The sequence below is a fragment of the Clytia hemisphaerica genome, unplaced genomic scaffold, assembly GCF_902728285.1.
Source record: "Clytia hemisphaerica strain Z4C2 unplaced genomic scaffold, Clytia hemisphaerica genome assembly, whole genome shotgun sequence".
NCBI lineage: Eukaryota > Metazoa > Cnidaria > Hydrozoa > Leptothecata > Clytiidae > Clytia > Clytia hemisphaerica.
Window position 1 is genome coordinate 597,904 of NW_027104602.1, and position 17,416 is coordinate 615,319.

Below are 17,416 nucleotides of genomic sequence, written 5' to 3' on the forward strand. Positions count from 1 at the left end.
CAATTTGATTCAACTACTCGTAAACCACTTGATGAAATGTATAAAGTTGTTCAAAGAAGGCCCCCAGTCCCGGTTAACATCAGGGGGTGCGAAAATCTGCCGGATGAAAATAAACTTATAAATTTAGCTACTTGGAACGTAAGGACACTCTACAATAGTGACGACGATGATAATTTCAAACTGAAAGCCTTAACTGAAGAAATGAAGCGTCTTAAAATCGACATACTTGGAGTATCTGAAACCCACTGGACTAACAGCATTCGAAATGAATGATTACGTTATCGTGCAGTCAGGCAGAAAGGACAATATCCACCGCCAAGGTGTTGCCATATTCATCACCAAAGAGCTCTCACAGCACATGTGTGGATACGCCCTTGTCAATGAGCGAATCATGTCCATACAATTGAATACCAAAATAGGACCCCTGTTTCTTTTTCAAGTTTACACTCCCGACTCATCTTACAATGATGATACCAAAGAGGATTTTTTCCAACTGTTGCAGCAGCAGATTAACGCATTACCACGTAACTCTAGATTTGTAGTGCTTGGCGATTTTAACGGAAAGGTTGGTCGACATACAGACGAACTTTGGACAGGAATCTGTGGTGTTTATGGGGTAGGTCAAATGAACGAAGGAGGAGAGAGGCTACTGAACTTCTGTGCAGCCAACAAATTGTCAATCATGAATACTATGTATGTATAAACAGAAACTTCAAAGATTGATAACGTGGGTCTCACCAGACGGGAAAACCAAAAATCAGATTGATTACATCCTTGTACCGGCTGACCAAAAGTCCTGTATCAAAAGTTGTAGAGTATTCAATTCTGCTGATGTGAACTCAGATCATTCGCTATTAATGGCAAAATACAAACTACAGCTACCCCAAAGAAAGAGATTCAAAACTCCCCCAAAGAGATACGACACACCCAGACTAAAAACTGAGGAATACGCTAAAGAGTTCAAGATTAAGATCGGTGGCTATTTCGAAACGTTAATAAATGAAATAAACAACAGCTCAGTCGAGGCATCATACAACAAATTTGTTGAAACCGTAAATAAAGCAACCAAGGAGGTTGTAGGCTTTCGAAAAAGAAAATCTGTCGATGGCCTATCGAAGGATACCATACAATTATGTGAAAAAAGGAGAAAACTACGGAAAGACATGCTATCGTCTCCTAACTGTGAAAATCGTCAACGAAACTGTAATTGAGGTGATCAAAAACATGTACGAGAAGACCCAATGTGCCGTCAACGTAGATGGTAAATTAACCAGCTGGTTTGAAGTGACAGTAGGTGTTAGACAGGGGTGCTTGCTATCACCAACGCTGTTCAACCTATTCCTGGAGTTTGTGATGGATGAGCTCCAAGAACTACAAGAGGCAACAATCCTTAACAATGGCTTGTGTATTGATGTTCGCTACGCAGATGATACCACCTTGATAGCAGCTGTCTTTGAGAAACTTCAACTCTCCACGAATCAACTACAGGACGCCTGTTTGAAATACGGCATGAAAATCAATACTACAAAATGCAAAGCCATCACAGCCAGCCCTCAGCAAGTTATAATTGACAATAAAAATGTTGAGACTGTTCAAGACTTCATTTTCCTTGGATCAAATGTTCCTATACCTCCAAGGACGTCAAAAGACGAATTGCACTTGCAAATATTGCCTTTGGAAAACTAAAGCAGAAGATCTGGTTAAGGAGAGATGTCTCAAATACTCTTAAAATTCGACTGTACAATGCTCTCATTCTCCCAATCGCAATATACGGCGCGGAAACCTGGTCTCTAACAAAGCTTGATGAAAACAAGCTCTCAGTATTCGAAAACAATTGTATTCGCTCCATACTGGGGATTAGACTCCAGGACCGGATATCACTCAAAAGGCTACGTAAGAGAGCAAAGCTCAAAATGCCGATTGTCTATATGATCAAAAAGAGACGCTTGTCTTGGTTTGGGCATGTAGCAAGACTGCCCGAGGAGAGTCTAGCTAAAATATGTTTGAAAGATGAGTTCCAAGGCACACGAAGGAGAGGTAGACCTGCAAAAAGATGGCAAGATAAAATCAGGGAAGACACAGGTCTTCCATTAGCAACGGCCGAACGATACGCACGTGATAGAACCAGATGGCGAGAGAAAGTTCACAAGTGGGCGAAGCCTCAACCAGAGGTGTGCTGATAAGTCAAGTAAGTCAGATTGTTTTTCTCCTTGTTGCTATCTAAGTTTCATCATCAGGTAGGTCCATTCAGCATATTGATTGTTTTAATATGTTTTTATATATGTGACATTTAAATAATTATATCAAAAACTATTTTCTTCAGTAGCAGCAAGCATAAACATTATGCCCGCTGCTACAGAAGAGATATTTTACTATCGGATATCTAAAAATATTCGCCAGTGCGTTTTGCTTAGAGGTGGACGATAAACCTTTTTATCGGCGATCTAAAAAATATCAGCAATCTGAAGGCTGGTATCCACTTTCGCGCGAAATGTTTTTTCTCAAAAGAGTTTCGCGTGAACAAAAACCGTTACGTCAACTTTGACCAATTGAATTGCTTCATTCTTCAACCGAACAATGACCTTACAAAAACGTTAAAAAATTTTCGCTAATTTGGCGTGAAGGTGGAGACCGGCCTTGATTGGTTAAAAACAGTACATTATATCTTGTATTTTACATGAGAGGGTCGGTTGGACTGACAGGCTCGAATATTAAGCCCGAAGAAAAATGAAGAGTCTAGAATACACCACACTTTGCCCTGTTTTGCTTGCCTTCGAAATGGCGACAGGATGTGAAAAAGATGAGACTTCTGACCAATCAACACCTGATCCAGGCCTGAAGACAACTGAAAATATGAAAAGTCTTGCTTGTTCCTCGACAGAGGCGATACAACCAGCGAAATCGTTCTTTCAGCTATTCCCCGAAGCGGTAGCGAGACCTCGACAGCAAGAACAAGAAAAATCGCCACCAAACAACAAGATCGTCCCCTTATCCCAAGCAACGCAGAGCCAACCGGGATCATATTCATGCGATTTTTGTGGGAAAGAATTTCAAAACAAGGGTGGACGGACAAGACACAGAAACAAATGTATGAAAAAGCAAGAAGACATTCCAGCGTCAACGGCAATCTCTCCAGAAGAAAAAATGGCGTCAGAAAAGACAAACAACACAAATGAAATATCAAACAAAGAAACAGCTATTCATGATGCCTACGAAAGTTCTGTTCATTGGAGACACAACCTCTTTGAACTCCCAAAAGGCGCTTCAGGAAAACTTTTCATAGACGAGATTTGTCATCTTCTGAACGAATGGACAACTGAATCATCATCACAACATTGGTCTATCAAAGCTGCAATGCTCCTTCCAAACCTGATCCTCCAAAGGACCGACAAAAATTGCAAAGCTTCTGAAATTAAAGATCACATCAAAAGAAGAATGCAACTTTGGAAAGATGGTAACATTACAAGCCTCCTGAAAGAAGCTAAAAGTATACAACAACAACAACAACAACAACAACAACAAAGTCAATTGATTCGCAAAGATGTGACGAAAACATTCACCAAGCTTATGCTGAAAGGAAAAGTTCAATCAGATGTACGACTTCTATCAGAATCTTCGAAAGGAGTGCTGCCACCAACAGTAGAAACTATCAATGGTTTGAAAGAGAAACATCCAGAGGCAGCTCAACTGAATGACGAAATGTTGCTACTTGGTCCGGTTCGAGAGATTGACGCAATAATCTACGATGGCATCAATTCCGAGCTGATAAGAAGGTGTATTCTGCGCACCAGAGGATCACATGGTCCCTCGAATCTTGATGCCGATGCTTGGAGACGAATGACAAATAACAAAGTCTTTGGTTCATCCGCAAACGATCTTTGCCACGCTGTCGCTTTAATGGCAAGGAAACTTTGTTCAATGGAAACAAAAGATCTCGCATCAACTGAAGCACTATTAGCATTCCGTCTCATTCCACTAGACAAATCACCAGGAATACGACCCATCGGGATTGGTGAAGTCTTGAGAAGAATTATGGGAAAAGCTGTCTCGTATATTGTCAAGCAAGATGTAATCAAGACTGCTGGATATCAACAACTGTGTGCTGGACAACAAGCTGGAGTCGAGGTTGCAGTCCATGCAATACGAGAGTCCTTTGAAGAAGATGACACAGAGGCGTTTATCCAAGTCGATGCAAAGAACGCCTTCAATTCTCTAAATCAGAAAACTACACTTCACAACAAAGATGAAGATATTATGTCCCGAATTGGCAACTTATATCCATAACTGTTATTCAAGACCGGCACGTTTATTCATCAATGGTGGAGGAGAAATTTCCTCCAACGAAGGAACTACACAAGGAGACCCGGTTACCATGTCTATGTACGCACTCGGTCTGACACCGCTTCTAACAACACTTGAAACCAACAATGTCTTGCAGGTGGCATTTGCAGATGACATCACTGGGGCAGGCAAGTTGAGAGTGCTCAAGATCTGGTGGGATGCAATTATAAAGCATGGTCCACTCCTTGGATATTTTGTTGAAGAATCAAAGTCTTGGCTAATTGTAAAGGAAGAAAGTTCTGACACTGCAAGAGAGCTTTTCAAAAGCTCGCCGATCAATATAACAACGAGGGGTAGAAGACATCTTGGCACTTTCATCAGTGATGAACCAACAAAAGACGCCTTGATGGAGAAGAAAGTCGAGGAGTGGGTATCAGAACCCCACCTTCTTCAAGATATCGCGAAGACTCAACCACATCTTGCCTTCGCTGCGTTTATCCATGGTCTACGACACAGATATGTATATATCATGAGGACGACACCAAACATAAAAGAACACCTTAAACCTCTAGATGAAGCCATCGATGCATTGATCAAGACTCTCTTCCAAGGGCATGAGTTCAACTCTCTGGATCGTAAACTGCTCTCCCTTCCACCAAGATTTGGTGATCATTCCGTCAGAGATGTGCGAACGGGAGTACATAAATTCCATCAAAGTGACTCGTTCTTCAAAAGAAAAGCTAAAAGATCACCAAAAAGTGTATGAGGAAGATTCCCAAGAGCAAATGAAGATCAAAATAGCGATCAGGGCAGTTAAACGGAGGGACAACCAAAAACAACTTGATGACATCAAAGAAGAGGTTCAATGCCAATTGAAGCTAAAATCGATTGAAGCTTCTACGGAGAATGGTGCTTCCCTTTGGTTGACAGCTCTGCCAATCAAGTCAAATGGATTCTATCTTGAGAAACAAGCCTTCTGGTATGCAATCTTTATTCGCTATAACATCCCGTTGAGGCGTCTACCAACAACATGTGTCTGTGGTTTGGCTTTCGACATCCAACACGCAATGAACTGTCCTCGGGGCGGTTTCATCATCTCCCGACACAACGAGCTTCGTGATCTTACTGCCGAGATCGCAAAAGAAATCAGCAACCATGTTATAGTCGAACCTACACTTACTCCGTTGACTGGCGAACGGATGACATACAAGACAGCCATCAAGACGGAAGGATTGAGAACGGATGTCGCAGTCAAAAACTTCTGAGTGAAGGGGCAATTAGCATTTGTCGACATAAGGGTTTTTAACCCATTAGCTAAGAGCCACCTTAACCAGAGTCTTCAGGCTGCACACAAGAAGAACGAGAACGAGAAAAAGAGGTGCTACAACGAAAGAATTCGAACCGTGGAAGGAGGATCGTTCACACCGCTGGTCTTCACCTGTTTCAGAGGAATGAGTCGTGAATGCGATCGTTTCTTTTCACACGCGGCAACCCGAATCTCGGAGAAGCGCAACATTCCAAAGTCTATGGTAATAAACTCCATACGCGCAAAGTTAAACTTCTCCTTATTACGATCCTGCTTGCTTTGCATACGAGGAACACGAAGGAATCAACATTCCATCGAGATGGCTGATGTTGATTTCGCCGAAATGGCAAATAACTTAAACCAGAACATTTAATGCAAATTTCTATTAATTTTTATACTTTTTAATCATTTATCGCATGAGTATTCCGTGTGTTTTCTTTCAGCCCGGCGTGACCGCAAGGTTATGCTAAAGTCCCTGGGTCGTTTTTTTGTATGGTTTTGTTTTGTTTTGTTTTTCCTGTCTTACCTGTCATTCTTTTTTTGCAGTCACTTTATAGTTTATTGCATATTTGTTTTATTCTTTATTTTAGTCAACGAGTTATATATTTCGATTGTACTTTAGTGAAATGTATTTTACATGTGCAACGTATAACTTGACGAAAAGATGTTGTTGCGTTGTAGCGGTAGAAGTAATCTAACGTCACTTTGCTACAAAAATGCCCTGCACTTTTTTTCAACGCAAAAAGTGCATTTATTGGGTCGCCAATTTTAGTCGTTTCGAAGGTTTCTGCAGGTCAATTATCTCAAACCATCTGTCCATAGTTTTCACTTACCCAGTAAAACAATGTTAAATTTTTTTCATGATGATACGTTCTTGTTTTGGTGTGCCAACCGGTGTTGTATCAACGGAATCAGCCAGATTGGTATGGCACCCACTCGACGATGACACGCCCTCTTTTTTACGTTGTTTTTTGACTTCCTCCTCGCAACGATTACGGAAGAAATAAAGAATACTATTCATACCGGAATTAGATACTAAAATCACATTGACCCAAAATTCTACTTTACCGTAAATGATTCGATTTAAGGCGTAGGGTACGGTGAACATTATAAATGATCCGGCGACAAAAACACAGACCAGGTTAACTTTATTATGTGACGTTTTCTGTTGGTGCGGTAGTTTAGCTTTCTTTTTAGCTAGCCGCACTCTGTAATAATTAGTGAATATATGAGGGCTAAGAGGATATCAGCGCCTAAAATGAATCCAGATAAAAGTAACTGCATGAATTTTCTGTACACTAGTATTTTGTATGCTAGTAATATTTTACGGAATTGAAGCGGCTTTTCGGAGGGCAGTTGCCGTGTAGTTCGTGGGCGGTTCGTTCGATTACGTCCACCATCAGTGAGGTTTGATATTATATGGTGTATTGTAATGGGTGGAGCTGTTGTGATGGTTGATAAGGGCGTTAAGTCGGTATTTGTGAGGGCGGTGGTGGTATTATGATTATCGTCTTCATCTTCAACTAATTCAAATTCGTATTGATCTTGAAATAAATGTCCCCTATCATTTGTATAATGTAATGCTAAAGCCACTACAATCCCAAGCATCCATATCGTGGATAAAATTGTATATACTTTCTTACGAGTCATGAATATGTTGTGTTTAATGGGGCGTACAATAGCCCATAGTCTATCCAAAGCGATAAAAACGAGATGAAAAATCGAACACAAAACGAATAAGATATAAGTGCTGGTTGTCAATTCAAGTACTACCTCATTTTGCCATTCCCCGAGAACGACCACACACATAGCTCCATTGGACAGGCCAAATAACAGATCCGAAAATGACAAACTGAGTAAAACTACTTCGTAAATTTTCTTCTTTCGCTGTATACGTAAGATCATGATGATTTCCGCCACGTTCAATAAAGCTACGATTAAACCGATCGCGAGATCGATAGACCGCTTAATTTTTTCCTCTTCCATTCTTTGTAGTGTTGGAAGAGGGCGTCACCGGCCGTCTCTTGGTAGGAGGGTGCTAGTTAAAGCCAGTCATTGAGTAGGATGTAGCCGTCCGTGCCCATCACCTTTGAACGGTTGGAAAGTTGTGTCCATTAAATGTTGTTAATATCAAGTCTTTGATTTGCGCCCTGTGTAAAAGCAGGAAAGAGATATTTGGATTTTTCAATATTTTCTAATTATAATGAGTAATAAAACGAGAATAACTTTTGTATGAGATTATTGAATTACGTTGGTTGCGAATGAAAACATAAAGGTATTTTGTCGTGTTTCATGGAAAAATCAAAATACAATAGCCGCATGCTTTTTCACCGTTCAACATATTGTCGTGTTTCAAGATCCATGAAAATCGTTAATTAATCGATATATTGTACTTGTGGGTATTGCTTATAGAATAATGGCTTCATTTTCTCAAGTTACAAACAGACGAAGGGATACTTGAGGTGGTTTCTTTGGATTCCCATATAAGGAATACAATGATAAGCATTGCTCTCCAATTTTACAACAATTGCGTGGATCAGAAAAAGAACTCTTATACCACCAGTCCTTCTTTAAAGGTTTTGTTATTAAATAAGAGTGATATCGTTTGCTTACTCTTCAATTTTAATGGATGTGGGGAAAGATAGCTCAGAACGTACCCTGAGTATCAGAGGTTAAGTTTTCGAAGGATATTAACCTCTGAAGACCGATAATAGAAATTTTATCGCGCATGTGTCAATCTAATCATTGTAGAAAGAATCAAAGATGAAGAGCAAATAATACCTTATTAATGTCTAGCAAACTGTATCAGTATGCAGTTTACTATTTACGAATTCCCCAGAAACCTCCAAGTGTAATCGAAGTGAGTTTCTTTCGAAAGAAATCTTTTACATGATTCCCAAATGTATAACAGGAAATGTCACTTTCAATTGAATCGAAATAATAGACATACTTTATGTTATGATTCTCTATCACTGACTCTTTTTAAAAAGCATTGATGATATTTTTTTGTTGTGTTTTCAACGACGGGAATAAAAATGTCAACTTTGAACCTCATCCAAGATCTTGGATGGTCGTCATGGTTACTTTTGTCTTCGTTGATTGCGCGATGAATAGAATCTCGATTCGTCGGCACAGCGTAAATATATGATTTTGAGCTGTGCTTTTCACGGTACTCAGAACGAGGAAAAGAAAAATATTTTTTTGCTTATATCAGCATAATATAACTTTTACTTATCTTCCACGCTCTACATGCAATGCACTGTCGGATATTTTTAGTTACCGTCAACATGAAAAATATGAGCAATCTGATTGCCTAAAAAGTACTAAACTAAATTAGAACAGTTACATTTTAGACTTTGTAAATGTGTAATTTTGTGCAAAAAGAAAAAAAATAACCAGAAAAACTTATAAAATCTGGTGAAAATCGACCTAAGCTGTCAGTATCGCTCTGATTTTGTTTTATTTTAATAAAAACTATTTATAAATTTGAATATGGGGGGCTGGAGGATATGACATTTTTTGTAACTCCTATTTCTGGTTTGAAAAAGAGAAAATAATTTATTTTGTTTATATTTTGTTAGAATTTAATTTATAGAAAATTTCATATGTTCCTAGTTAAAGTTCTTATAGAAAATTTATGAAAATCATACAAATCACTTTATCTTATTTATAAGCACATTTTTTCTTATAAAATGATGTTCTTAACATAGTATTATGCTTATAGAAAAAACCTTTATATTTTTAATTACCATTTAATTAGTTTCTCTCCTTTTTTCTGACACACTATAAATTGAGCTGATTTCTCTTTTTGTGACACCATAGACTTTGAAAAAGCCTTTGACAAGGTGTGGCACAAAGGACTCTTGTACAAACTTAAAGCTCTGGGAATGCCTGATGAAGACCTATTTATCATAAAAAGCTTCCTTGAAGACAGAAGTTGTTACATCCAAAATGGCAAAGAGAAAAGTGATACATTCACACATGAAAACGGTGTTCCTCAAGGTAGCTGTCTTAGCCCACTGCTTTTCATTTTGTTTGTTGTTGACATTCTAACCCATGACAAAGTCAAACAGACTAAGTTTGCTGATGATCTGGCACTCATGGCACAGGTCAGCAAAGGAAAAAGACGAAATAACATTAACCCAGCTAACAAAGATCTCCAAAAACTACTCAGCGACATCAACAAGTGGTGTTTGAAGTGGTGAATGAAGATCAACGTCAAAAAAACAATCTTACTACGTATCTCCAAGGGCATACCTATTATTACCAACTACACAATAGACAATCAACCCATCACATCTAAACTGGAATGTAAATTCTTAGGTATGACCCTCGACTCCACTCTAAGCTTGAACTCTCATTTATCCAAGAAGATAGGTCAAGCTCACTCTAAACTAGATTATCTGATCAAGATGAATAACCTCAACTTTAGTATGAAGGCTAAAAGAAAGGCATATATCCAACTTATCAGACCCATTCTAGAATATGGATAAGCAATGCTGTGCACTCTTTCAAAAGTCAATGAATCCAAACTTGAGATCTTCCAGAACAAGTGTTTGAGATTAGTCACAAACTCCTCCAAGTACACTAGAATCCAAACACTCCAGGACGAGAGCAACATTAAACCATTATGCAAAAGGATTAAAGATCTTGCCAAATCTTGGTTGACCAAAGCTAAGTCCAACGATAAAAACAGTGTTTCTCTGATTCGTGAAGTCTACTTCAATGGTTTTGACAATCTTCTAACTCCTCATGAGGTTATTTCTAACCATACCTAGATACTATGTCACAAAAAAATCTTCATTTAATACACACACACCTCCAACCTTTTCTCTTACCCTTATTGGGAACCTCACCTTCGACATAGTATCTATTTTAACATTCGTGGATATCTTATGACACAAAAAAATCTTCATTTCATGCACACACACCACTTCTCTGACTTCTCCCCCCTGGGTCTACATCTCTGTCATAATATATTTTTAACTATTTTTAACACTCTATCTCTGATACATAAACCAAACCAAATAAAAATATTGTAATTCTCTCTGAAAGTACTTATCAATTAATCACATTTAATAACTACTACATATTCCTCCACCACAAAAAGACATACTCCATTGCTAACAAACATCTATAGATAATCTTCTTTCACGTACTTGAGATACACACCTTTAATCAAGTATATAGTGGAAAAGGGCCTAGTCAGGTCAACCACTCAAAACAAACAAATCAAACCTTTTTGTGACACTCTTGTGTTAGACATGAAAGTGTCAACATGTCAAGCATGAGAAGAAGAAAACAAATTTTGAGACTTAGAATTTGTTTACATTTACACTTGCACCACTTTCTATTACATTGACTGACTTGTCTATATGTTGGTTTGTGTACACATTGGCTTTACTTTTCACCAGCTCACACATGTGGCCAATTTGGTAAGTTTTTCAGCCACTCCTTTTGCTTTTCTGTTTGCATGGCCACATTTTGTTTTCTTTGCCTCATCAGCTCATCAGTCCAGTGTTGAGGCACAACACCTGGACTTAAGTTAAGTTAGGTTAAGTTTTTCTTAGTTTTCTTTACACTATATTTTGATATCTTGATAGCTATACATCTTCCCAGATGCCTTTCTTACAGGATCTGGACTTTTGTCATATTCTGGACTTAGTCATTTTTCACATTCTAGTCTTAGAATTTAGTTCTTTTTTATTTATTTGTTTCTAGTTACTACGGTGGCCGAGAACTGCACAAATACTATTTTTCGATACACAGGTTCAAAAAATACGCAAAAAAAATAAAAAGTACGCAAAAAAAACAAAAAGTACGCAAAAAAAAATAAAAACTACGCAAAAAAAATAAAAAACTACGTAAAAAAAATAAAAATAAAAAGTACGCAAAAAAAATAAAAAGTACGTAAAAAAATAAAAGTATGCAGAAAAAATAAAAAGTACGCAAAGAAAATAAAAAGTACACAAAAAAAATCTTCTAGCCGCCCGTCGTCCGGGCCGAGAAGACCGGCTGAGAAGGGATCTGGGCCAGAATTTGCACGCTGAGCTTCCCCGTTGAGGCTCCATAGGCACACACGAACTTCACTGTAGAGACTTTGTCTCGTTTACTTTTAAGTTTTCATTTTTATCCTGTTATTTGTTGTAAGGTTATCGAGTCCCGTGCTAGCCACTTTCGTTTTGTTGTGCATCGTGTTTTCACTCGACCGCCATTTCTTAGAAGTTATTTATACCTAAATATGGTGGTCATTTTCACCAAAATGAAGCTTCATTTTCACCAAAATGAAGCTAGCATAAGTGTCGCAGCGTGAGCGTGCGTCAGATTCAAGTCGAAAGTGGTTATAAAAAGTGTTCTAGCCATTTATATAGAAAGGACGCAACCTACACCCATTAGTGACCTTTTACAAAAAAAATGAAGTTCATAGCTGCTTCCAATTTTTCAGTTAGTCGAGGAACGTGTCCCTGACTGACTTTAACCAAAATGTGGAAAAGTGGAATTCGGGCTTTCTGGTCAACTTGAATATGGGGTTGGGGGTGGAGGATATAACATTTTTTGGAAATTCCTCTTTCAGACATTCTGACGTTTGACCGGACAGCAGGACAAACCCCGCTGGACATTCAAAATTACCCTCAAACGGAGCAAAATAACCACCAGACAGACAAAGTAAGTCTACCCCACAAATGTAGATTTTTCACTACCCCGGACACTTTATCCTCCACCCCCATGTATGAACATTTTCTGTAAGAGCCTAATATGTTTTCGACTATTCTTAGGCTCTAAATAAACGGCCCCCACTTGTTAACTTTTCGAAAATTTTTCAACCCCCTCCCCCCGGACTTTATTAGGACCCCCCGTTTATTAATTTTTCAGAATATTTTCAGCTGTCAAAAAGAAGGCCCTTCATTTTTATCTAAAAAGCCTGATTTTAGCCTATTTTTACCTTATTTTTTGGTTTTCAGAAGTACGATTTCTAACCCCCCGGCAATTAGGTCCCCCCAGTTTATTAGAATCTTGAAAATTTTCCAACCCATCCCCGTATATTTGGAACATAAGAGTACCATCGTTAGCTTATCATAATTTGAAACTTTGATATCGTCATAAGTATCGTCAAGCTATCAAACCATTACTGCCCCACCCTCAAGAGGGAGTAGTCGAGGAGGAAGTCTCTTTGCTTCGCGTAAAGAAATCGTAGGGGATAGGCTTTAAAAAATTTCGTTCGTTTCGTTTCGCCGTCTTAAGTAAGTATCGAGTTTATGTATCGGAGGATATCGAGGGCGACGGTATGTGAAATGATTAAAAACAAAGTTGATAGTTGATGTATACTATACCGCCTTTGCTCACCTAAACAGACAAAGGTATTTTGGTGTTTTTACCGTCGCCGAGCAAAGTGGACGGTGAATTTGGAGACATGTCAACTTTGTCTTATACCGTCCCCCTCGAATTATCTCGAATAGAAATACATAAGCTCGCTAGTGATGAATGTGGGGAGGATGAGGGAATGAACGGAATACGTGAAGAAAGGGAATGTGGGACAAAGGGAATACGGGGCGGGATAAGGGTAATAAAATTATCTCCTTTGTGTAGCAGACAAGATACGTTGGAAGAAGCTTTATGTATGGACCCGGTCCAAGCCTTCTTCGGTCCGCTGTAGGATTTTTTTGTACATTTTTATTTTATATTTTTTTGTGTACTTTTTATTTTCTTAGCGTACTTTTTATTTTCTTTGCGTAGTTTTATTTTTTGCGTAATTTTTATTTTTTTTGCGTACTTCTTATTTTTTTTGCGTACTTTTATTTTTTTGCGTACTTTTTATTTTTTTTGCTTACTTCTTTTTTTTTGCGTACTTTTTATTTTTTCTACGTACAGTATATGGCCCCCAAAACGGAGACGGCCCCCAAAACGGAGGTTTTCATTAAAATGAAGATTCTGACTTGTAGATTTATCAGAATTAAACGATTTTTGTTTATTTTGAAAGAATGATGGTTATACTTAAAAATGAGCCTGTTTTTGCTGGTTTGAGACAGATTCAAAATAACATATTTGCGTCTAAAGGAAATATTTTAACACCAAAATTAGATAAAAATTGCATATAACTCACTCTAGCTCCTTGGATATTGAAAATAAGTTATGAAAACGGGGTATAGGAAACTTTCTACACCTAATGCTGTTCAGAAAATGCAAATACATCTGTGACTTTAGAGGCTGGGTAAAAGATATAGCATCTTGAAGGTCAACCAGTATTTTGGAGCCCTAGAATCAGCATTGACAAAACCGAAAATTCTAAATATGAGAAAAAGAAAAAATCTTGGAATTCTATTCCTATCACCTTGAGTTAATAGTTTATAACAAAAAATTAACATTATATATAAAATTTTTCGCTGAATCAGCAAAAACGGCAAATTCTGTCATTTTTTTGCAAAATATAGGAGAAAAATATCTTTAAAGCTTAATATTTTCAGTTTCAGTTAAGCTTTTTTTCTAAATTTTTTAAAGCTTATTCCATACATGAATGGAACTATTTTCAAAAGAGATTTGTTTTCAAAAACTTGATTAAGACGTTTTTAAATCAAAATTGTCGTTTTGAAAATTTCTAAATTTTCAGTTTGGACTTTGCAATATCGAAAATCTTGAAATATTTCATAAAAATCATAAATTTTACATCCATCGGGTCGTAAATTTAAGGGAAAACACAAATATGTTCTTAGTTTTTCCCCCTATTACCACTGGGCTTAATAATTTGATTTTAACTACACCTCCGTTTTGGGGGCCCCAAACCTGCATTTTGACAACCAGGGGTATACTTGTAAAATTTTATCAAATAAATTTATGCCCAAAACCCTCTAAATCATATTTCAAAACTATGGTCAAAATTTTGTATTCATATCTTAAAGATATCTCGAGAAATCGCTAAAATTTCAAACCTCCGTTTTGGGGGCCATTAGAAAAAAGCTACCTATCTTTAAGCGATTGAAAAATATTGTTGAAATTGAAAATTTTGAAAAAGAACTTCCAGGAAATAAAGTAGAAATGTTAAAGGTTTTCATGCAGCAAAAATTTTTGTAAAATCTCTTTTCCTCTAGATTTGAGAGAAATTTCAAATTTGATCGCCGTTTTGGGGGCCACATACTGTAGTTTTTTATTTTTTTTGCGTACTTTTTATTTTTTTTGCGTAGTTTTTGTTTTTTTGCGTACTTTTTATTTTTTTCGCGTATTTTTTGAACCTGTGTATCGAAAAATAGTATTTGTGCAGTTCTCGGCCACCGTAAGTTACTTATGTTTGTCTTAATTTTTATTTACAGTTTGAACCTCTTGTAATCACATGAATGAAAGAAAGATAGCTGACATGCTGATCTAAATCATTTTGCAAAGTTACAAACATTCCCTGCTAGTGTGCAGTCTGGCACCGCAACACCTTCAAACTGAGTTACCCAAAAATGGGCAAGTTTACCCCCGGACAAGGCAAATTTGGAAAAATTTTTCACAACCCCTCCCCGGGTACTATATCCTCCAGCCTCTCCCCCCCCCTTCGAAAAACCCATTAATAAAACCAGTTACTCAGTTATTTTTGCCATACTCTAAAATACATAATGCTTTTCAGAATATGAATTAATCCATAATTAAAATCGGATAATACATTAATACAATAATGACCGGTTAGTGAGGGCTGTACTGAGAAATATTGCCCGAGGTCAAGTAACGACCGAGCTTGCGAGGTTGTTGAGTTAACCGATTTCTCGGTCATTATTGTATTTGTTAACCGTTTCCTTCAGCTTCGATTGATTTTTAGCGCTTTATCCAGTAAAAATAGCGAAATAAAGCAGAAAAAACAAGCGAAAAGAGATAAAAAATTGCTATAATTTCTGACGTCAGAAATAAAAAATGAGAGAAATGATGTCAACGCATTGTTCATTTTCCTTTGAAAAAGTGACGTCACAATAAATTTTCCTAACGACGGGCAACTCTGGACAATGTAGGCCCGTCGTCATGCGAAAAGAACCAATTGCATTGCGCAAAAAGTTGTGTAGCCCGCTTCGAAAAAATAACCGGTTAACAATATGTTATAACAAATCAAAACATACCAAGGCATTATTATGTTTTGTTAACCGGTTACTTTTTCGAAGCGGGCTACATGGCTTTTTGCGCAATGCAATTGGTTCTTTTCGCATGACGACGGGCCTACATTGTCCAGAGTTGCCCGTCGTTAGGAAAATTCATTGTGACGTCACTTTTTCAAAGGAAAATGAACAATGCGTTGACATCATTTCTCTCATTTTTTATTTCTGACGTCAGAAATTATAGCAATTTTCTATCTCTTTTCGCTTGTTTTTTCTGCTTTATTTCGCTATTTTTCCTGGATAAAGCGCTAAAAATCAATCAAAGTTGAAGGAAACGGTTAACAAATACAATAATGACCGGTTTTTTTCGGGCTGTACTGAAAATATTGCCCTCGGTCAACGCAACAACCTCGCAAGCTCGGTCGTTACTTGACCTCGGGCAATATTTCTCAGTACAGCCCTCACTAACCGGTCATTATTGTATTAATAATGCACAATATATGATTATATAAAAGCATGATACATAAAACGCTATTAAATTTTATTATTTTTTAAAGATATCACATTTAGTCCGGCAGCCAAACCTGAAAAATGGCATTTTGCTTAACCCAAGATTCTAAAGGATAAACTATATATTTTTGGAATTCTCAACTATCCTAGTTTAAGAAATGCTCGGTCCCCAAAGCTAATTCCTGGTCATTTTTTCATAATGGGCCAGAGTTTAGGGGGTACTTTTTACCCTTTGTAAGGATTTGTTAAGGAAAATATCTTTCCATGTATGATATAATTTGCTATATCTCATGAATAAATTGACCAATTGCTTTGAAACTTCACCAAAAGCTTCAAGATAGATTGGTGATCGTCATTGGCAAAAGATTTTTGCGAAAAATTATTTTTGGGGGTTTACCTAGGAAAAAATAGGGAAAATTTGGGTATTTTCACTGAATATTGACACTTTATAAGACTGGGACCTACCCAAACAACTTTTAATGAGGCACGAACTTTGTGTTATGATAAAATTTGATGCAATACACCAGAAAAATTTCTTGTCAACTGTATTTAGTTTCATTTTCGAAGCTTCAGGGGGTAAAAATGCCCATTTTATTGAATTTTTACATAATTTGAGCAATTTTCACTGCTTGTCTCGCCTAAAATATCTTCGAAAATAGTTTTAACTTGATCTTTGTAATATACACTAGAAAATTACAATGCTGACTTGAAACTCTCACATACAGGGTGCAGTTGGAGAAACCAGGGCGTAAAGTTGCCAATTTTAAACAATTTTTATCGTTTTTATTGATTTTTGGGCCCATTTGACCCATAGAACAGTATTAAGGTGTACAAAGTTTGAACTACTGGAAACATGAATATTTTGGCAGAAAGGAAAGCAATTTGTGGTTTTCATTGTCCGTCATCATGGATACAGGTGGTAAATCAGGGGTAAATATGCCATTTCTAGTTCGCAGTAGCCTGAGTTTGGAGGTTTTTCTTGAGAAGGTTTCTCAAAAACCTAAATTTTTAGGATGGAAACCAGCTCTAGCAAACTTTAAATTACAACAATTTCATAATTTCTTAGTCCTTTTGATGACAGCTGCACAATATTTTGATGCTTTTAACTGAAGTTATGGCTGCATAGTTACAGTGACTTAATGTAACTTTGTTAGCTTTTGCTCTGAAATCTTGTGTTGCTTCTCAGGACCTCCCGAAATGGTCCCTACTAGCAGTGTTTTTAGTACAATTATTATCTGGAGTCTGGTACTTGATAAATAAT

At 37.3% G+C, this 17,416-nt stretch overlaps 1 protein-coding gene and 1 pseudogene across 1 annotated transcript; one reads left to right on the forward strand and one right to left on the reverse strand.

The window, feature by feature from the left end:
- The first annotated feature begins 265 nt into the window (after positions 1-265).
- On the forward strand, positions 266-703 carry LOC136824208 (craniofacial development protein 2-like). Its single transcript, XM_067080386.1, has one exon. The coding sequence runs from the start codon at positions 266-268 to the stop codon at positions 701-703; it is 438 nt and encodes a 145-aa protein (XP_066936487.1).
- A 5,731-nt stretch (positions 704-6,434) lies between these two features.
- On the reverse strand, positions 6,435-7,729 carry LOC136824188 (uncharacterized; annotated as a pseudogene).
- Positions 7,730-17,416: the final 9,687 nt, after the last annotated feature.

Coding starts and splice junctions, on each gene's coding strand:
- LOC136824208 (XM_067080386.1), top strand. CDS start 266: ATGAATGATTACGTTATCGTGCAGTCAGGCAGAAAGGACAATATCCAC.